Raw genomic sequence first — 22,775 nt, 5'->3', positions numbered from 1 at the left:
TTGAGTCCATTGTTTGGCACAGCACATTCAAGATACATAGCCACCACAGCACTTTTAGCGCGTGGCTACAACGAAATCTGTTCACATTTATTGGCGCTTCAACGCATTTCTTCAGCTGGGACGTTGGATTTTCATTTCGTTTACCTTTGATTTTTTTTACATTTGACTTACTTTTCAATTCTCTGCTTAATTTTCTGAACAAAGATCGTTTTTTTTTTCATTCCTTCTGCCTGATTTTACTTTTTTGATTTTATTTTATTTCGCTTTTCGCGCTCTTCCTTTCGCTCCGTTTCCCGAACCGTTTGTCACATTTGAACTTGGGCCAACATTTCAAACGATTTTTCTACAATTTCAGCTCGTTGTTATTATGTTAACAATATGTTTGTTCTCCAATCAGGTAATTGATGATTCAAATGATAAATGATGACGTTCGCAAAACAATTGTCTTGCATAAGCAAAGCGCCTTTTGTTCATTATAAGCTTCAAAAACTTATTTAAAAAAAAAATCTTGTAAATTTCAAACCTATGTAGCATACAATTTTTGGTTTCTTTCAATTAAAAAGTACTTAAATTTTGTTTGTGAGGCGTAAAATGTAGCGCTTACGATCTATTATGCGATCAATTATTATTTGTGTGATTGTATAATTTCGTTCGTTTGTTCGCTCATTCGATCAGATTATTTTTTTTCGAATTGATTTCGATTTCAGTCATTAAATTTTAAATTAAATCGAATGATTGAATAATGAATTCGCTGCGATTAGCATATATTTTTATTTTCTTTGTTTTGTGTTTGAAACTGAATCAATTATTCACTTTTATCGAAAATCAAAGTACAATCGAAGGGAGTGTAATTTACACTGTGTAAATGAAAGGGATGATGAGAGAGTGAGCGAGAAACACCGTGGAATACAGAAGTCAGTCGAATGCGGTAAACTGCATTTAAAAATATGCAACACAGATCTCATTACGTGTTCAATTTTTTTTTTCGTTCATTCGAAATCAAAACGAGCTAACGAACGAACGAAGAAAACAAAAAATATATAAATGGTAGCTGACTGTCTTCATTAGCACACAATCAAAACGTTTTATAAATGAATCAAAGACCTAGAAATAAAATGTTTGTGCAGAGAGTGAGAGAAAGAACACTCGAAAATGAGCGACGACGACGACGACAGTCATTGGGGGCATGTGAAAGCCGACTTATTATGTATGAATTAGAACCCCGAATTAGCTAAACTCGATAATATTTCGAACAAAACTCAATTTTAGACACTTTTCTCTGTTATTGCAATGTTGACGATCAGAGGAGAGAGAGAAATAAACGTGTGACTGAATCCGCACACTTTTGCATAAATTACACTTTAAGAGTTTTGGGATTGCCGTGTAATTGAAAGTAATTATATCGTAGAAATAATTAAAAATGCGACTAGAATATTAAAAGCGATATTCATTGGTCGATATGCGCATGCTGCAGCAAAAACGCTATATTCAGTGTTTCCAAGGTCTTTTCCCCTTCTTCTTCTTCTTCTTTACTGATATTGAATGTGTACGGCTCAAGCGCAATGGCTTTCTAATGATGATAGAGGTTGCGATGTGTATTTTTTTTCCATTTCGCATTCGATTCCTCTTGGCCCGAGAAATGCAATATAGCTGTCGATCGTTTAATCGCATGCTAAAAAGCATATGTTAAAGGACCGGTTCGAAGTGAGTTCATTGCACACGAGGTTGCACATAGACAACCCGACTTGTCTATTTGTTGCTTGTCGATACCATTGGCACAAAAATGTAAATAAAAGCGAATTTATCATCTTCACTCACACTTACACACACGTATAGGTGCGCGCGTGTCCACACAGAATTCTATTGTGAATGGCGGAATTCTTTTGGGTCCGCAATTGAATATGTTTTTTTTTTGTTTATCAAAAAACCGCAAAGTAGCGAATCAAAAGAATTAAATTGTTCAAGCATCGTAAAAAATAATGGCTTCTGATTTATTTATTCTTCATGGGATGCTGGGGGAAGAGAGGAAGAGGGAGATAGAAAGAGAGACACAGAGAGAAGTTAGTTTCGATCTGATTTTTTCTCAATCACAGCGGATTGAAGTTGTTGTTGGTAAGGAGGTCATTCATTCATCAAGCTCTTTGATACGTTTTACCTGTTTCGAATTTTTGATGTGTGGCTGCACAAGAATTTTCTGTTGCTGTGTGTATTGGTGTGATCGTATGTGTTTTTTTTTTTAATTCTTTCTTCATTTTTCGGAATGAGTATACAACAAGCGGTTTCACGAATCCCAAATTAACGGAAAAGCCACAACCAATCAATTGGCATGTATAATTGATCAGTCCAGTGAAGAAAAAAAAACGTAAAGTTCACACAAAGTTTGTGTGTCCAGCGTGAACGTATGTTAAATATATACGAGCCAAAAAAGAATAAAAAAACTAACTCCAAAAATGCATACATAATCGGCCGTATTGAATGTACACACATACACATACATTTGATATGATAATTTTTTTTTGTTCGTTCGCTTAGACTTATCTTCATTTTACTATGTCGTTTTTACGGGTAAAAGCTAAAGTAAATCCATTTAATTGAAAATACACAAAGCGGCCCGAAAATGGTTTATAAGTCCTCATCCGCTGCCGCCGTTACCGCTACCGAATGTTATTACATTTGACACGCTGACTGATTACAATGCGTGTGTAATGAGAATGAGCGGAATAATGGGGTCCCGCGCATATTCAATGGTGAGAGATGGCAAAAATGTACAAAAGACAATGTTGCATTCGAAATTCAGAGAGAGGATAGAGGGAGAGAAAGAGAGGAAATGAGAGTCAGCAGCCGAGCACGAAAGAATTGAAAAGAGCGATGGCAGAGTGAAAGAAAATCGAAAGAAAAAATAAATTCGCACAGAAGCATGAAAAAAGCATGAAGATAGCACATTAGCTTGATCGGTGCCACTTCATAGTTTCATTTAGCACACAGATCGACAATTAGTGATTTGCGTACAGTGGCTGGCTTAGAATAAACCTGTAAAAATCAGGAGAAAAAAAACACCTAAATTACGTTCGAAGCAACAATATTGATGTGAAATAGGGAAAAAGCGAGAGAAAGACTAAGACACGCTCGATGTGCCTAATGTTGTCTTTGTCTGGTTCATGCATTCTCAAACTGCAATAAAGACAGATAAATACACAATAACACACCGCTCTTCGTATACACGAACACATGTATTTATTCGAATATTTTCGCATACAAACGTTCGACTCTCGCTGGATCACCTAACATAGACATCCAGAAGGTATGCATATACCTACACACACCGCACACAGGTATTTCTCTCATTTTCTGTGTTGTTATTTTTTCTTTTCTGTTCCTCTTTCATTCTATTCCATCGGTACGGTGTACGCGATCATCATCGTTGTCGACACAAACTACAGTGACGTTTCTGTGTGTGTACGTGCATGCTTTCTCACGTTGTTTCAAGTCAGTGGTCGCGTTGACTCTTTTGCACCGCCAGTGGTTTCGTCACAGTGCCATAAACAACACAAATATACACAGACACGCACACCTAGAGCTAGTAACAAAACAATGAATGAGCGAGTGTGAAAAAAAACGTCCATTTCCAACTCGAGTGGTCCGTAACACAAAACGGCCTCAACATTTTTACATTCTCACACAGTAGATACACCATTTACATACTTTCTATGCTCGGCTATGTCCGAAATATCAGGAAAAAAAAGAGAGAAGAGAAGAGATAAAGTGAAATAAAAGTAACAGCACACCGAACGAAAGAAGAACAAAAAAAATAACATAAAATAAAACCAGCAATAGCAACAGACAACGACGTCGAAGCAGCACACGCACACAGAGAGACCAGGCAAACAAGAAAAGAAGGACAAAAAACGTACCAATTGGTACGCGTAGCTCTTTTATAGCGTATCAAATATACACGCATTGAGTGAATAGAGCAGTCGCAGTCGAGTTAAAACACCAAAATACCTATATATGTATAAATTTCTCGATATTTTGTGTATTGGTCGGTGGAGTGAGCGTGCGCGCGCCTAATGCGAGAGACAGAATGAGATAGAACGAGTGATCACCTGGTGTAAAAAGATTGTAAACTAAAGTAATATTGGTATCTTTACGCTGTCTCATCGTCAGTCCTATTTCTACCTTTCATCGGGTAATATCTCACAGTCCCATAATAATAATAACGACACAGCGGCCAACAACGACGGCTATTCAAAAAACAACAACAACAAACAAAATAAACGAGACGAATTCATTTATTATATTTAAACTTTATTATTTTCCGATTAGTTTTTTTTTTAATTTTCTTCTGTTGTCGTAGTTTATTCTTTTTTGTATAATTTTTCCCGTTCAGTTTGCAAATTTCTCGGTTGAAATTTCTCTCTTTGCGCAAATTGTGTTCGTACTCAAAAAACGTACAGAGAATAGACGTGAGTTGTTGTTTTTTTTCTTATTGTGGGGTGAAGAGCGAATACTTTTCGACGGTCGAATTGTTTCGCACTGATAATAAAAGCAAATGTCGAATGGCACAATCGAAGTTATAAATTAAATAATTCGCAAGAAAATCAATAGATAACATCAATTTGATGCATTCGGTGCGATAATTTGCCTGCTAAATTTCGTTCGAACAACAAGTTTTTCGTTGTTGTCGTCGTCGTCGTCGTCGTCGTCTTCGTCATCTTCGTCATCGCCATCGTTAGTCCGAATTCAGATGTATCAAGTGAGTTTTGTTTTTTTTTTAACGCACAACAACAACAAGTCGAAAGAAACCAAGCAATTAAATTGAATTGTTCGTGTTGAAAAGACAATCGATCGTTAACACACAAAATAAAACACACGCAACAACATCAAATTGAAGAAATATTTGCGAAAATTTAAAACCACAAACGCATTTGACCAGCATTTTTTCCACCATCCATCATCACCTGTGTGTCTCTTCGAACAAATTCGATCGGTGTGTATAGCTTCGATTCTCGACTCGAATGACAGCAGCGAGATTTATTTGAAAGAAGAAAAAAAAACCACATTAGAAATCAATCAAACAAACGAGTAACCAACACATTTTGATGAGAGAAAAAAATAACAACAAAGAGTAAAGTGCGTTTTTTTTAGAGTGTTGTGTGTGCGTGAGAGAGACTTTTTGTAAAACATTCTGTGTAAACGTTTGGCACAAAGTGATTGAACTAGCAAACGAGAAAGAGAGAGAGAAAAAGAGAGACTGGATTATTGATTTTCGTGCAATTAAAAACATTGTGGACATACATATTTCATTTAAGTCATCGCCATCGCATCGGTGCGTAGCACTTAACACTTTTCTCTCTCACTCTCTGGAGACTCCGAACAACCGTCATATAACGTGAGAGAGACAGATATCGACAGAGAGTAAAAAAGACAACATTTAATAATATTAAAAAAAAATCATTAACATCAACAACAACAACACAACAAAAAATCTATCGGTGAGTCTCTCGTCAATACGTCCATTTGTACGCAGCGCGCATACGGAACAGAGTGAGAAAGCAACAGGCGCATACAAAGAGCATAGCACAAACAATCCAACCAAGAGCAAAGCAACAACCAACTGTGCAGAGCACACACAATATCAACAGGTTGCGGCACTTTACATTCTCTCGTAGTTGTTTTTTTCTCATCTTTTCCAATTCAAGTTAGAGAGAAGAAGAAGAAGAAGAAACAGAAAAAAATATAAATAAAACCGTCAAGTATATATTCGAAGAAACAAAAATTGTGTGTACGTTGAATGTGTGTAGGTGTGTAGTACGCGCGCATCCACAAAAATAATATAAAAATACCAGTGTTCCAACAAACACGCGACACACACACACACACACAGAAAATTGAAAAAAGAGAATCAAAACGAAAGAATCCTCACACAAACCGTTAGTAAATGAAAACAAATTGAAACGAGAGATAGAGAAAAAAAAACCACGCACATTTTGTGTCACATTTTGGCCACAACCATCGATGTATTTACTTGACAACTTTTGCGCCATCACAACGTGAATATTCAACAAGTGCGAGAGACTCTTTTCCCCCTTCGTTTGACAAACAACAAATCGATCGGTCGGTTGGTCGGTCGGTCAGTCAGTTTCCGTAATATTTTTTTTCTGTGTTTATGCACCGATGCACAATCCGTCAACATGATTTAGCATGTTTTACGTGACAACCCGAAAAAACACACAACGTCTAATTTGAGAGGAAAAAAAAGAGAAAAGAAAAAGTTGTTCTATTGCTGTGATGAAAAGTGTGATTCGATTGATGGACACACCAATACTCGTGTTAACTGAATTAACAAAAAAATAGCCAGATTGTTGAAGAATCCGTTTGTGAAACGTAAATACAAGCAGCCGAAAAGCAACAGCGGCAGTAGTAGTAGCAACCAACGTCAACGTTTATGTGGTTGAGGTGTGCATCATCAAACCATTGATGAACTTTGAGACTATTTTATTCGGCGAGAATCTATAGGCGATCTTTTTTACGTAAGTTTTTCCTTGGTTTTCTTGATTTCTTTTTTTCTTTCTTTTAAATTGAAACTTCCTTCCCGAGTGTGTGGCTCGGCAGAAGCGAGTTCAGGAACAAAATAAAAGAGACATGTCGCTCGGAAAAAGAAAAAAACATCACACACAATCATAAAATGTGAGACGAGCGATTGCCGCACAATTTGCATTTTCAATTTTCGATTCCGTAGTGCGTATTGGATGAGAAGCGCATATATACGGAACGTGAAGAGTGAGCAAAAAAACACAACACTCATATTTTGTAGTTGGACTTGGGAATTGAAAGTTAATGACAGTATTATATTCGGTTTGAGTTATAAGTGGCAACCGGAGAAAATCATTAAACATGCAAGTCGCTTTCATAATCATGCGATTTTTTTTTCTCAATTCGTTCTGCTGCTGCAATGAAGAGAGAAAAAAAACACAACACAGCCAATGTAGGTTATGCGCATGCAGACACATTTGTGCAGTGCAAACAACAGCAACACCAGCAGCAAAAGCAGTAGCAGCACAGGTGTTTCTCACACGCTCAAAAGGGTCGTCGTCATCGTCGAGCAATGTTCGGTCACACGGGCCCTGGCTAGACCAATTTCAATCAGATTTACCAATTATCGACTAATGGCAAGACAATTAGAGATTCATGTTTGTGTCGGATCGAAATGAAAAATGACTTTCGATTCCGTGAAAAGAATTTCTAGTCGCTTGTCGTTGAAATCTTTTCCATTGCATTGACTCTTCCATTGAGTGAGCATGTTTCTTACATCGGTTCATATTCTGTCATCGGCTACACACTCTCGGTGTCCGAATCAATTGCATTGTTTCAACAGTGGGCAGCAATTTTGTGTGCCTGTGCATGTAATGGTTCGATAGTCACGGCCCAAAACTTCACCGAAATCATCAACAACAATAACAACAACAACGATTAATATTTACGATTTGATTTTTCATTTATTTCGTTGATTTTTGTTCGTTGTTGTTTCGTATGCGCGCGCGCTGGTGAATCTACATATCATTACAGTATTACTACTAGGTACTATCATTATGTATTGTACGATTCATTTTTGGCATTAAAATAATCATTATCTAAATGATAGGTCATTAAGTAATCATTTCCAATAATGAATTTTTACGGTTTGTTCCAATAGATCGTTCGTTGTTTTTTTTTCGTCGTCGTCGACGCCGTTGTTGTCGAGGCGAGAGAATGTGTTGGTTCGTTCGTTTGTCGTATTCGATAAATTGGTTGTCGTTTGCCAATAGCCGCGAGCCGACTATTTCCTAACCGAACCAACAACGACAAAAAAAAACAGATACAAACGAGTCTAATGATAAGACGCGCCACATATAAGCCAAAATAGCAATTTGTTGCCAAGAGAAAAAAAACTGCATGAAAAAAAAACGTAACAAGAATCTCTTAACTCTCATTTGAATCATTCGATCGATTTGCTTGCCAATCGACGATTTCCTTTGATGGGAAAGAAAAAAAAATGCGCGCGCACACACACATACACACGCTCTGCACAAATTATGAAAATTTTCTATTCATAAACAGTTCGATGAATCAAATCGCAAAGTGCGACACCGAGATTACACAAGCAGAGAAAACTAAGCCCAGTGCCGAGAGTGAGAGCGACGACGTGATCATGGCGCTGCAGCTGACAGTAATTATGGCAGCACATTAAGCTGTTAATGTAAAATGTCTCATTTTATTACATGCATCTCTCGTTTGTCTGACATGTCTATGACCATTGTACGAATGATGATTGAGGCGACTCATTCACTCTCCTTCCGCATGCATTTACTCAAATCAGACACACACGGCCATTTGTTACTTTCTTTTACTCCAGCCAACCAGCCACTTAGCTTAATGTTGAAGACACATACACGACTGAATGGCAAAAAAAAACAAAGTATGCCTTGCAATTTTGCATTAGTAACCGATTGTCGCAAAAGAAAAACTAAAATTGTCTAATGATTTGCTGGAAATTTGTCGAACAATTTGCTTGAAATGTCGAAGGGGATTTTTGCCATTACGACTTTGAAAAAATCTACCTGAAACATTATTTCATGATGAGTTTTCCAAACAGACTAAACCTCTTGTTGGAATTCGACTTTTGAAGATTCAGAAACAATTCTTTTTTGCAAGCGATGGAACAAAATGTCGAATTTCCCCTTTTCACACGCAAAAACAAATGTCCGACTCAAATGAATTCTCACTGTTCCATTTTTTCTTAAACGAAAAATATGATTGATTCAAACATTATTCATAGTTGTTGATCACGATCAATTTTCTTCGTTCGACGAAAGTCTAACCAAACATATTCGAGTCGATGAACTGTGAGTCAATCTTTTTGAATATTCTCTTTTTCGACTCCGCATATTTAGTCGCAAATTTCAAAGCGAAAGAAAAATGTTGGTTCGGCACCAAGGAAATAACGAAGTATGGTCTACATGCGCCAAAATAACAAATCAGATCAATTACGTTTGAACTGCGTCATATCAGTGTAATTTTTGTTGAATTTTCTTAAATCTCACTTGTTAAACCCGGCCGTGCAAACAAAAGACTTCGATTCACCGTCATTTTCTCTCGCTTTCCGTGCGTGTATGACATACACTGTATGTGTTGCTGCCTGTCTGTGGTGTGTTCCATAGGACGAACCAGAAAATTCGAATTGTCCAATCTGGGTGTGCAGTAATCTTTTGTTTTTCATTCTACACGGTTCGAGGTTTGGTTGTATGATTGTTGTTAATGTCATTGCAATTAATAAATACATAGCTGCATTTCGAATTAGTAGTGGTTAAAACAATTTGGCTCTGGGTTATTTGCTAACTCGCCAAACATACTGACACTGCCTGAATAATAAAGCAATTGACACACAAAAATACGAAACGAAACGGCTAAACGAACGAACAGCAGAATGAATAACGAAAAATTGAGGATGAGTTTGCCATTTTGTGTGCACACAGTCAACATCATTATTGCAACAACAAAAAAATAAAGAAGAAATAATAAAACAAAAACAACGCACACACCAACCGAATATACACTTTAGAATATATGTGCGAGGGAATATGTCATTACTTGGAATGGGCCCATGCCATTAGACTAGGTTTTGTTGTTCGTAACGATGATTGTCTTCTTTTCTTCTTCTTCTTCTTCTTTTTCATTTGTTTGTAATTTCTTTGTATTTCGTTTCATGTATGGCATTTTTCATATGTGGCATTTGGCTTTAAGTCAAATCAAACAAGCCGTAAGTCGTCATGTTTACAAAATCACAATAATTAACGTTATGAATGGATATGGCAATGGCGGTTGAATCTTAAAATCATAAATAGTAATCAATAAACTAAATGATTTGTGTGCGATACATTGTATTCTGGTTTTATCTGCGTGGAAATTGATATTTTGCCGTGAGGAAATGATCATTTCGAGAACATGAACCGTTTTTGAGAAGCTGATTTGACAGAGAAATAGAGGGCGAGAGAGAGAGAGAGAAATAGTCGCAACAGATCATAACATTTTCCAGAAGCCACAACATGAAATGCTTCTTATGTTTTTTTTTTTCGCGGAGCTGAATTTCACCTTTGATCATGTGCGTGTGTCGTCTATAAAAACCGAAACAAAAGCGTTGGTAACTGCTTATCATTCGGCCTCACCAATATCTGGAGAGGAAAGAAACAAAAACAAAAAGTCATTTGTTTTCCTTCAACAATCAAGTCATAATTAAAACAACAACCGCAACAGCAACAACATCGCCTCACCACGCCACGGCCAAACGAAACCTTGCCTCGATTGTACAATGCGAAATGATTTTGTTGCCATCATGCGTAATGAATGAAAACACAAAACAATAAAAACTAAAATAATGAAGAAAATAAAACCGAATTGACCAAACAGTATTAGGACCTTTTATTGCACAGTTGAAGCAGCATAAAAAAGAAAGAAAGAATGAGAGAAGGAGGGAGATGGAGTGAAAAATGGTCAGCTATCATATTACGTGGCAATCGAACGAATCAAAACGGTTTGTGCATAAAAACATGACATATGATCCAGTGGATGGCGAATGAGCGCTGTAAGAAAAGAGTGAGTCGAGTATATATGCGCGATCGAATCAGTGGGCAAGCGTTTGTTGGCTTAGGCTAACGCGTGCGACAGAGCGTTCTCTGCGCGTTTTGTGCGGTATCTGCGAATAAACCTGTGCATTTGTTAATTCGTGCAATGAGAAGTGAGCGAGCGAGTAAGATAGAGTGAGAGCATTTGCAACAGCAAAATGTTGGTGTGTTTGTACATTTCAACAATTCATTCAAAAAGTGGTGCAATCGAGCGCTCTCATTCACTGCACACACAGAGGGAACAATTTTATTTGCTGCTTTCAGTTGCATGCTCTTTTTTTCGCATTAAACAAATACAATTTGCATCGGCATACACTTTAATCACTCTTTTTTTTGCCTTTCTTCGCCACAGTAGAACGCTTGGATAGCGTGCACGTTGTATGTGCACATTTGTTTTTTGCTAGCAACAGCAGCAGCTTGTGTATCGGTTACAATGTTAACTACATATCAAATCCAAACTGAATGCAGTGATTTTCTATGACGATGTTAAGTGCACAACGAGAGCGCAACGCGTGCGATTTAAAAAGACTAACGACGATTCCGCGTATTTCAAAATTGCAAAATTGCACTCAACTCTTTCGATTTGAATATGAGCATTACATGATGAAAATGGTTTTTTTATCAAAATAATATCTCAAATTGGTGCCCCTGCCGATACCGGCTCCATATTATTCATTTCCTACTACAAAATTCAACTTGAAACAATTATAACGTGTTTTTTTTCCTTTCTGTTTCGTCGTCATCGTCAAACGAGCGTTTGTTTCATCTTTCGGTGGTGGTGTGTTTATCTATGTGTATATGTTTTTTTTAATTCTCCCAACGCCACTGTGCTTTCCACTTCATTAAAGTTGTTTTGAAACGCAGTTGATTTAGAACCTTGTACTTTGTATTTTTCTACATTTGAAAAAGCCGTTCGTCATGTCCACTCTCGTTTATTCGTTTGATTTATTTGCATGACGATCGCGGGTTTGTTTGATTGCGGATAAATATGTTTGTGCGGTTGTATGCGAGAGCGGTGTATATGCTTCGCTTGAGTTTTGATGACGAAAATTCAAAGGCGACCGTACTCATTAGTGTAACGATCATACGCGCCAATCAATTGCGCCCAAAGCTCAATGAATTCGGACCATACACAATGAACAAATTAGTCAGATTACCTATCAGAATTTCCATGCGGTTGTTGTTGTTGTGGTCGTTAGTGTGGTTTTTTTTTTTTTTTGTTTGAAGGGCTATCACAATCGTGTGGCAGTATCGTGCAAAGAGGAGAGAAAGAGAGACTATACAATGTTGCCACTTGACAAGGTAAACTCAATGAATTTCCTTTTCGCTCTTATAACCACAAGTACAATGCGATTGCCCTGGCCGTCATCGATTTGTTTATCTGTCAAGCGCATCAAATCGATCACCACTAACTCCAAAACAACACAGCCACGATTTTTTCGAACGACAATAAAAAAAACACACACTTTTCGATAATTGTTATCGCACGATGACTGTGCATGACATTCCGTACCTACTGTTTTGCACCCATTTTTGGCCTGACAAGAAAATGTCATTCGTTTAATTTTTTTCTTTGAATAAAAAAGAGAAGAGGTGCCATGTTGACTGTAGGAAAATACATAGATTTTTTTTGTCTCACACAAAACACTAGGGCAAGGAAGGAGGATATTTTTCTCAATTCTTTAGACTTCTCATTCTGAATAGTCAGTTTTTGAAACATATTTAGTGACCCACTGTTTGAATACAGTTTCGGAAGATAAATTTTGGTGCCAAATTTGTTGGTCAATTTTTAGATCCCATTTTTGTAACTAATTCTAAGGCATTTGTTTTCAATGCCACGTGAAAACAATTTTTTCATAAGTTTCGATGAATCGAGAAACCAAATTACGGAGGTGCTTTAAAAAACACTTCTAAAGTGTCTAAAGTCAATTTCTTGAGACGTATTTTCAAAGTGTTATAAGCTGTTCGCGGTGCTTTGTGTCGAAAACGAAATTTTTTCCGTCTAAAATTTTCTTCGTGTGATTGTTCAAATATTTGGTCATTTTGTTGGTTTTTCATTTGGTTTTGCACGCCCGCCAGCCCAACACTGTCTTTGTGTATCTTTTTCAATGGGTAAATTTTTGTGACAGAAAATCAAACAACAACATATCGCTCAGCATGATTTGCATTTTTTTTTTGCGAAATGACCAAATTCCGAGTATGTGTTTGTCACTATAACTCATTGCGTGCATGTATAGAACATTGAATTGAAAATCAGCTGGATTTCAGAAAAAATGGTTACAAATTTGAAGAGAATGAAAAAGAAACAGCATCTATTTTGTTGAGAAATAACATGCTAACGAGTGAGCGATCGAATCGAAGAACAAATCAAAAGGAGTGTATATTTATTTAAGACGATGTGTTTAACAACCTTTTAGACTCAATTTGGAGGATCTATCCAACTGATGTGGTAAAGAATGTTGTCACATACTTATATTATCGTATGGATTTTTTTATATGAATATTCAGAAGACGAGAAAAAAAATATCAAACGTGTAATTTCTACATATATTTGTAAATTGGGAGAGGAAGAATGATGAAAAAAGAGTTGTGTGAGATGAGTTACATTCTCGGCCACTAAAATAATCATCTCGGCCACGGTATGAATAAATTTCGAAGCACTGAATTTATGCGTTTGTTTTCTCTCTCTCTCTCTCTCTCTCTCTCTCTCTCTCTCTCTCTCTCTCTCTGTCTCTCTGTCTCAAGAAAAAACACCGTTGCGTTCCAAACCAGCATTACACTAACTAAGCAACAGCTCAGCGCGTTGAAGAGAGAGAGAGAGAGAGAGAGACCGCGAAAGAGCTATACACATAGCTTCAACAAATCTTGTAATCGAATGACTTTTTACGAATACTTGATATAATAACCGGTTTATCATACAGAATTTTGTTTTTGTTTTTATTCAGTCCGAACATCTTCCGATTCAAATTGGAAAAACCTTGCGATTGTGTATGCTTGTGTGTGTGTGATTGGTTTTTATGTGTCCAATAAATCCATGAATGGGACGACGAACATACTCCGACTCTGTCGAAGAGGAAGAAGAAAAGAAAATTTCCATTGATTTTAATGCAAATGATTTTTTTTCGTTTCTTTATTTAGATGCTGGACAAAATCATCAAATCACAAGTCAATTGTCTCTCACTCGCTCTGTTTCAATCCCTTTCCTTTTTGCTCGCTTCATTTTTGTCTCCAACATTATTTCCGTTTTTAGTTTATGTCTCTCTCTCTCTCACACACACACACACACACACACACACACACAATATTTTCAATGTTCTCAAACTCTTTTGCATTCCGTTTTCTCTCTTGAAACCTCTCTTTCTTCTCGATCGACAACTCTAAGTTTAGAATCCAAAAGTCGTTTGTCATTGTTTTTGGAAAGACTTTTGCTCTCTTTCCCTCCCGGTATTTTTCAAAAGACCATTGGTGAAGAAGACACTGGAATCCGTGGGAATGTTCCATTCATTTCTTTTGTCTCTCTCTCTCTAAATTTTTCTATGATTTTTGATTTGTGACAAACAACACAAAACCAGAACTAGAAACTTGACTGAATCTATTTTTAGTGGCGATGTGTTATTATTATTTATTTTATGTTGATATACGCGATTCGATCGACTAGATCTAAGCTAAGTGTCTATAGACACTGTTGGAAACGAATTATGTGCATTCGGATTTGATTCGATGCGTTCGCTTCATACCTTCACTTACTTGCTCGCCCGTTTGCTAGCTTTGCTCATCCATAGAAAATAAAATGTTGTTTACATCAGCGTCTCAGGTAAATGACATGCGCTTCGAATGTTCCGAAAAAACAGGTGTGTTTTTTTTGTTTGAAGATTGAGCTTTAGAAAAAAGCGAATGCATTTCGTCGAATCAAGCCTTGGTAAATACAATTATGAAAAAATGTAAAAAAGAACAACGGTGTGTGTTTTGATTCACAATCCAAGATTCGACAAGTCAGAGCAAAAAAAATATGTTTATGTACGTGAAGATGTTTTTTTCTCGATTTAAATTCCTCTCGTTCCGTCGTTAATGGGATGTGGAGGTCTTAGGTAAGCTTGTGCGAGTGCACATGCGTGATCGCACGGCATCAAGAATAATGACTTTTTTCGGTTTTAAGTACGCGGAAAAGTGCTCAAAGAACACTAGCAGCAGCATAGATAAGCCAAAACGGTTGAATCTTTCTCTTTCGGAAAACGACTCGAAAAAATCAACCAACAATCAAAACGTATACCTTTACGAAGAATGTTTCTTTAATATTTTCTTCATCATCATCTACTTCTTCTTCTTTTTTTTCTTGTGAATAAAACGACCCATGCGAGCTTATAATAGCGAAATCGAGTCAAGCGGTGTGGTATGGTCGGACAATTATCACGTATACGTGTATATTACCAGTGTTGTTCTGAAACCGGACAGAAATACACGTAAAAAAACGACACGTACAGCAGGGAAAAAAATGAAAGAAAGAGCTCGAGACAGAAAAAAAATGCCAGAACAAGCCATTAAATCGGACGAAACACATCTTTCTATCTTAAATTTTTTTTTCGCCGTGTATACACGCGGCCCGAATAATGTGTGCGCTTATTTTCAAAAAAAAAAAAAAAAATTCATAAGCAACCGGTTCCATTTCTTATACTTTTCAATATACTAATTTAAACGTGGTTTCGAGTCTTTATTTTTCTTCTGTTTCATTCAAATGCTTTTTTTCTCTTCATCTTTCTTGACCGTGCGCGCTTTACCGCGGAAAATGATTACTGTTTTTAATGAAAGAAGAAAAAATGGACTGTTTCCCAAAAATTCGACTTGTTCGACGTACAGAAGAAGAGCGCAAACAGACAAAAAAAATGAAGCCGAGAATGGCAATTTTTATTTCGTACTTATGTTTTGTATTTTCCTTGGAACATTTTTCTTCTTTTTTTTTTGGTTCGAAAGAGTGCAAAAAAGAGAGTGCTGCAAATGCGGTCGGCGAAGGGACTGAAATGCGTTATGGCTTAAGAACACAATGTATAACATTATTAAGCTCAAAACAAAAACTGAACGAAGAGAAGAAGAAAAAAAATCGTCTCTCTCTTTGTCGTCGATGGCTGTGTGCACACATACACACACACAGTACGTACACGATCACTGCGTATAGTCTTACATAACGCTACCTAATAACGGTATCACAATAACCAAAAAATCATACCAAAATCACGGCTCACATCCGATAACTGTAAATGTGCACTTTGCGCACGATGCGAACCAACCAACACGCTCGCTTGCGCGCGCGCACACACTCACAGTGTGTGTGCAATCAGATTTCGGTGAAATAATTGCAATGTTGCATGCAAACCAAAAGCGAAACAAAAAAAAGCAACAACAGCAACTACACACCAATTCCAATGAGCAGAGTTGCAGAAGCACACAGCAGCGAACAGTGAGGAAAAAAAATAAATAAGAAATTACGTCTGTTGTTGCGAGAATGTTGTGTTTCTTTTTTTCCGTTGTTGTTATTTGTTCCCCCTAAGATGAACCGAATTGTTGTGTGAATAATTCAATTGAGTGTTTTGTTGTATGTGTGTGTGTGCGCGCGTCACATTATCTTTTCTCAACTGTTCTTTTGTTGATATTGCAGAAATGTTGGTGCCAGGACATGTGTGTTCGTTGTATGTTGCAACAGGAGGTGCTAATGGAGCGGCACTGGGATCAGACGAAAAGGAAGTCGTTCTGCTGGACTACAGTGTGATCGATGTGTTAACCAATGAGGTAAGTGTTCAAAATCAAAATTCCTTCAACTTACTTTTAAGTGCGGCGCTCTCTCTCTCTCTCTCTCTCCCTCTCTGTATATTATTTCTTTGAATTTTCAAATCCACGTTTCTCTTTCTGCTTTTTTTTCGGCCAGCGTTTCGAATTTTAATTGAGTTTAAGTGCGCCATTTGCCCATTGCATATGAATGAGGTACGCGCAAGCAGGCAAACGCAATTGCCCGATTGTTATCGAGTCGTTTGGTTTTAGTTTGATATCAATTCAGTTCGAAAGAAAATACAGTTCAGGTTAAAGTTGGTATATTTTTAAATAATTGCTTCGCCTCGAAGCCATTTACAGCAACGAACCGCAGACGGTGTGAGAGAGAGAGAACAAAAATCAATTTTCGGAGCAAACAAAATATAACATTGAATTGACTATTCAAATTCCATTTACTCATTTCCTTTTCGACATATCAATGTGTTTCGATCGACAGGAAAACCCTCGATTTGAATTGACTAAATATGTGGCCCATGAACATTTTTCAAAATCGATTTTTTTTTCTGTCTTCATTCCTCTTATCCGTAGGGAAATTAATTCAAATTTAGTACTCTAAGTTTTTTGATCGAACAAATAATGTAAATCACCTTTTGACACGTTTTCTTTCTCGTTGCTCATGTTGCATGGCAACTCGCAGGTAGTTTTATCCAACCAATTTCTAGTCCGACCAAATGGTCAACAAGGAGAAAAAGAACAAAATAACAAAAAAGACAAGACAAACACACCCGAAACCGCTACATCAACTGCATCCACAAATGCCGATACACCAGCACCATCAGCGCCCGAATTCTCATTCGCCGAGACGGTGCTGCAGAAAGTTGGAAAACCGCTTAAAGATGTCATTGAACAGGTAAGAACCAACGAGTTTTAACTTTTTTTCTGAACGGGATACACCGAAAAAAAAAATTGGGGAGAGAGAAAGAAAAATAAGTATAAAAAAGACTGTGTGCAGCAAAGAAAACAATATCAATTCGATCGATCGTTCGGTTGAATGCATGTACGTAACTTGACGGAAAACTTCTTTCGATTTTGGATTTTCGCCTTATTTCAATCTTTCGCTTTATCTGCACCAAACACGTTTAGTTGACGAAAAAACCGTTCATTCACTTCATTTTTGCCGTTTTTAATGGAATTTTTTACTGTTTTGAAGATCACTTCATTTTTTGGATAGTATGAATGTTCCAGAGGATTTTTAACTTTAATTCATTTTCGGTTCGTTACAAAAGACTTTACTTTAAATTCATTCAACGATTTTCTTTTTCCTCAACAATTGGTTTTTCAACGCGAATTTTTCCAGCGTTGTCGTAACCCCTTTGACTCTTAACCCACCAACTGTCATCGTGATTTGCATTACATCGACCTTTTGCCTCTTGAAAAACAACAACTTTCGGAGAGTTTCCTGTGCATAAATTAATGGACACCGGAAACAAAAGCTTATGATAACAATAAAATGGAAACCAATGTAACCTTTTCTTCGATTCAAACAAACATTCAAATGAATTTTCCTCGACAAAAAAAAACTCTGTAATAAACGAAACGAAAAATTGCCATGTTTGTTTGTCGATGTAAAATTCCTTGCGTGTTTAAAGTTGAGCAAATGCAAATCATGTTAGTTGAATTCAATGTTGTATCGACATCTATAAAAAAAATTGAAACAAATATGGTTTGTTTTACAAAATCACCGAGTATCCAAAATGCGTTGATGCATGAAATAGCTCCGAAAGTTGTAATATATTGTAACGAAATAGTTCAATCCAAATGAAATAACATTGATGATGCGTCGTTTTTGTGTTGTTGTTGTTGTTGTTCAACTCGTACATTTCAATTTTCAGTTGTTCAATTTTCATTCATATTCGATTCTAACTCTAATAAGTATTTTACATTTCATTTTGTTCGTTCAAAATTTCAATTTGTTGTTGTTTCTCTTTCTGTTAATTGTACCAATGGTGCACATATAGTTTGACCAGGAGATTCGGTCGCGGAACATCGATCCAGATAGCCCAACGTTTCGACTAATAACGGATGGTCAATTACCATTGCGACAATGCCTGCATCCTCAAGCATGTGCCAAAGATATAGAATTGCCCAATTATTTTTGCAAATTTAGCGATCTAAGAAAGGAATTTGTCCGATTTAAGACGTCGGATGCGTGGCGATCCGTAGTACCAATCAAAGATTTACCAAATATGCCACCACAGATGCCAGTTCAACCGACGAGCATAGCTGACATGATAGCAGGTAAATTATTTTCAACTAATAATAATTACTCGTACATATAATTGCTCCGGTTTGTGATGATTTCTCGATGGCTATCATGACTTTTGTTGTTTTTTTTTTCCATTTGAATTACATAGTCAATGAAAAGAGATGAAAAAAAAGTTGTGAACAATGAACAAATGTTCATTTTTTTTCCTCAATGGAATGGACATTTTTATGCCATGAAATCATAACAGCAGAACCGGATGATCACTTTACCAATATTGACCTTATGAAATAAATTTATATTCTCGTATGTGACATTTTCCAAATAATAGACTTACAAATCGAAGCGACCGCCCAACGAGAAGACGCTGACTTTTACTTTAACGAAAGTCGAGACATGGTTACCGTTATTAGCAAAATGTTGGAGGCTGGTAAGTGTACAATGTACATTATCGATTTTTTGTTTCGTTCGGTCGTCGTCGTTGTTGCGGTTGATGTGCCAAAATGAGAGTCTTCCGTGGTGTTTGTTTAATGGAAGAAAGAACGTGGTATATATGGTTCTATAGCATCGAGCGTCGGTTGTTATTTGCTTTCTGTTTTATGCAGAGACTCATGGCAATTATAACGTTCCTCTTCTTTTTCTTCTTTTATTTCTTTATTATTCTTCTACTCTATTCATTTCTCTATTTGGTTTATGTTTCTCTTGTGATTTTATTCAACTCTCTGATATTTTTTTTGCTCTATAAACTACAATTTATTCGCATGAAATGACTAATCCACATCGAATTCGTTCCATTTTACTAAACAGGTCACAAATTCGAATCCAGTGAAATAATAAATCTTACATTCGAGCCGGGCATTTGGTAAGTACTTGTGTTTTTATTCATCCGTATTTTTTTTTGTTCGGTTCGTTACCGTTCATCGCACTTGACTCGACGCGTTTTTTCGTTTCTTTGCGTGTGTTTTTTTTCTGGCTCGCCGGAGTTAATGTTCGGTTTCGTTGTTTTCAAGCATTTTAATACTCTTTTCTGATTTTAAGTTGGCGATTTTCTGCGCTGAGAATCGCTTTTCGGTTGCTTCTTCGTTAGCCAAGCGATTTTTCGGAATGACTTCCAATTTCCGAAAATTGTACGTTAATAAATCATTTGCAGCGCAAATGAGCTGTTTCGATGGAGAGAGAAAATTGAAGAGTCTGTACCGATATTTTCAAATCACTGCACGGCTACCTCCTTAATAATTAAGCCTAAAAGTAGTCATTAGTTAAGTACTTTGCTATAGCAACACAAGCACATCATTACACACTCACTCACTCACTCACTCACACACTCACACACGTTGGACAATACGTGACCATCTATAAACAATTGCAATACGATTTTTTTTCTTCTTCTTCGTTCCCTTCTTCTTAATGTAACGTAGAGTATAGTATTTTAGCTGTCACAAAATCCGTTTGATTGCATTCCGTTGATTTGAGAATATCATTGCCGTGTCAAATGAAACAGAAAAACACAGAATAATTATGGAATTTGATGGAAGAATAAATAAAATCAATCCCGAAATGAATTCATTAGCATACGTGCAAGTTTTGAAGTGGAAAATATGCAAAAATACATCGATGAGAAATGTTTCAACTGAACAGAACACGAATCTCTAATTGTCATCGTGGTCACCAACATATATCGCGTCGTTTGTTTGCACTTGTCATAACGTGCAATTTGCCTAACACATATTTAGCGAACAAAGGTGCACACAGGTCTTCATCTCTCTCTCTTTTTGTGTGTCTGTCTCGCTTACGCCGGTGTATTCTACACACACCAAATTCAACATTGGGTCGCTCTGTGTCATTGTGTTCAGTTCGCGTGATCTCGTGCTAGGCCATTTCATTTGGGTGTAGATGCAGTTAAGTGTTTAGCCGTTCATGTTGAAAGAGAAATAAAATCGATTGATTTTTTTTTTTCGTCATAATTTTTGTGTTCCAAGTGATCTTTTCGTCGTTGTGTGTCGCAAACCGATCGATGCATAAATAATAACAGCTAACAAATCGAAAGCCTATGATTTGTACGCACTTCAAACATTTTGATTGTTGTTGTTGTTCGTGGTGGACTAGAATGTGGCGAATGTTTTCCTTGCTCTCCTAGAATTATCCAAACAAACGCAATGGAAACAAGCAAAGCCAAAAAACCAAAAAGGTATGTGGAATCTTCTTCGGGCCGGCCAACCAAAAAGACTTGATCCACCGTTTTATGCTTGGCGTGAGTGTGTGTGTGTGTTTTTTTTTTCTGTTGAACCATTCTAAGCGACTTTTACTTTTTGAAAAGTGCGTCTGCGGTTTCATCTATGATTCAAACATGTTACCTAATTTTTGTGGAATTCTATTGTTGCGGTTGTGTTTTCGATTTTCGTTTTTGCGCTGCCGCCGTTTGTTTTCACATCAAAATCGAATAAAATGGAATTATTTCAACATTTTCGCATTTTATACACGAACATTTTAATACCTGGTGGCTCTCTTTACGACCGACTAGTTATGATCGCAATTCGCTGTGCTAGCGCGCGCGAGCGCACCTGTGTATGTGCTAGTGAGTGTACGCTGATTTTTTGTTTGTTTTGTTTCTTCAAGCCATTGCCAAGCGCGGTGTGTATGTGATTACGTATTGTAATAATTGTTTGATGCAATGGTTATACATTATTTTTAGCCAATTTCAACTAAAGAGAAGACAAATCAGCCAACCAACAAAAAAAAATCGTTATGGTAACATTGTAACCGGCTAGAGAATGCATGGCTTTTTTTTTTTGATGCGATGCACTTTTTTGTTTGTGCACAAAACGTCGGTCGTTTCTTTTTAGTTGAAGGGATTTTATAATTCTCAACTTGGAACATTGCACCGGTGCGCCGCATTCAAAACCCCATTCTCAAGCTGAAACTCTCTATTAGAGAATCGCTAACAAATGCGTGTTATTTAGAGCAAAGGCATGCATTCTTACGGTATTTGAAAGACGAAAAAAAAAATTAGATCGAAATACTAGAATGCCAAGAAGTCTTGGCCCAAGGCACAAAACATATTCTCTATTCGATTGAATGAACAATGCAATAATCTGTAATTTATTGTAAATAATTTTCGGAAACCAAGCGCAGTATCTTTCACCATGCAACACAAAGGGAAATAAAACACTTGTTGCTTTTGTCGGAACGAACAAAATAATGAAAAGAATTAGTCAAAAGATTCATTTCACACAATTGCTCCTTAGCTCTTGCCCTTTCATAGACTATGTGTGAACACTCTCGTCTCATACACTCTTGAGAATGTTGCTGTTGTTTTGAGAATATTGTTCTTCAATGTTGTTTGTTGCGCGCATAAATTGCAAGTGTATTTCTCTTCGGTATAAATCTGTTACTGTCGCATTGTTTTTAATGGTACTTTGCGTGGCCATCTATTTTTTGTGTTGTGTTTTGTTACGTCGTCTGTGCGCATTTACGCAGGAGAGTAAATGAAAATCTTAGACCAGCCAAATGCAGTCAGTTCACTGTCGACGGTGCAAATACATTGTGTGTGTGTGACCCCTTTCAAAGACCAAAGAGTCGAGCTGGATCAGAACGAAAAAAAAATCGTACATAAGCATTTGTGAGTGCTTCGAACAAAAATTCATTGTTGTTGATTTTTTTTTCGTTTTTAAATGTTGTTTCTCTTACACGTTTCGTTATTCCTTCGAATGTTATGTTTTTTTTTTCTCTTCTCTTCTGTCTTTCTTCACTTCGTTCGTCGAACACGGAACACGGTTCTCATTTCATTTATATGAGGTCTCTCTCTCTCTCTCTCTCTCTCTCGCCTTTTCACTCTCTCTCTCATTCGCACACACGCAACGCATTTCTGTTTTCATGACAAGCATTTCATGAAATGACGTACAAAGTTTATGATTTTTCGGGTTTTTTCTACCCATTTTTATTTTTTCGTTGGTCGGTTGTTCAACAACAAAAACACCAAATTAAACAACAAAGAAACAAAAATCCGTGTAACTCATTTCTTTTGTGTGTGCACCGTGAGATTCATCGAAAAAATGCACGGCAATACGCTGATATCGACAGTTTTGTACATTGAA

General features: G+C 36.9%; 1 protein-coding gene across 4 annotated transcripts in view; it reads left to right on the top strand.

Moving 5' to 3' along the window:
* Positions 1-3,612: 3,612 nt before the first annotated feature.
* The window catches only part of LOC129575080 (RNA-binding protein fusilli), a 33,864-nt gene continuing 14,701 nt past the window's right edge, over positions 3,613-22,775 (top strand). For 2 of the 4 annotated variants that reach the window (XM_055457947.1, XM_055457944.1), the window contains exons 1-6: positions 3,613-6,530; positions 16,309-16,439; positions 17,116-17,328; positions 18,437-18,716; positions 19,013-19,111; positions 19,489-19,543. In XM_055457947.1, the coding sequence (XP_055313922.1) occupies positions 16,311-16,439; positions 17,116-17,328; positions 18,437-18,716; positions 19,013-19,111; positions 19,489-19,543 (776 nt within the window). In that variant the 5' untranslated portion in view covers positions 3,613-6,530; positions 16,309-16,310. The remainder of the gene's footprint in view (positions 6,531-16,308; positions 16,440-17,115; positions 17,329-18,436; positions 18,717-19,012; positions 19,112-19,488; positions 19,544-22,775) is intronic. The other 2 variants (XM_055457946.1, XM_055457948.1) reach the window with 2 other exon arrangements.

This window comes from Sitodiplosis mosellana, unplaced genomic scaffold, assembly GCF_009176505.1.
Source record: "Sitodiplosis mosellana isolate CC-2019 unplaced genomic scaffold, AAFC_SMos_1.0 Smas_scaffold_6166, whole genome shotgun sequence".
NCBI classification, from domain to species: domain Eukaryota; kingdom Metazoa; phylum Arthropoda; class Insecta; order Diptera; family Cecidomyiidae; genus Sitodiplosis; species Sitodiplosis mosellana.
The sequence above is the reverse complement of the archived record's forward strand: the minus strand, read 5'-3'. Positions and strand labels throughout refer to the sequence as shown.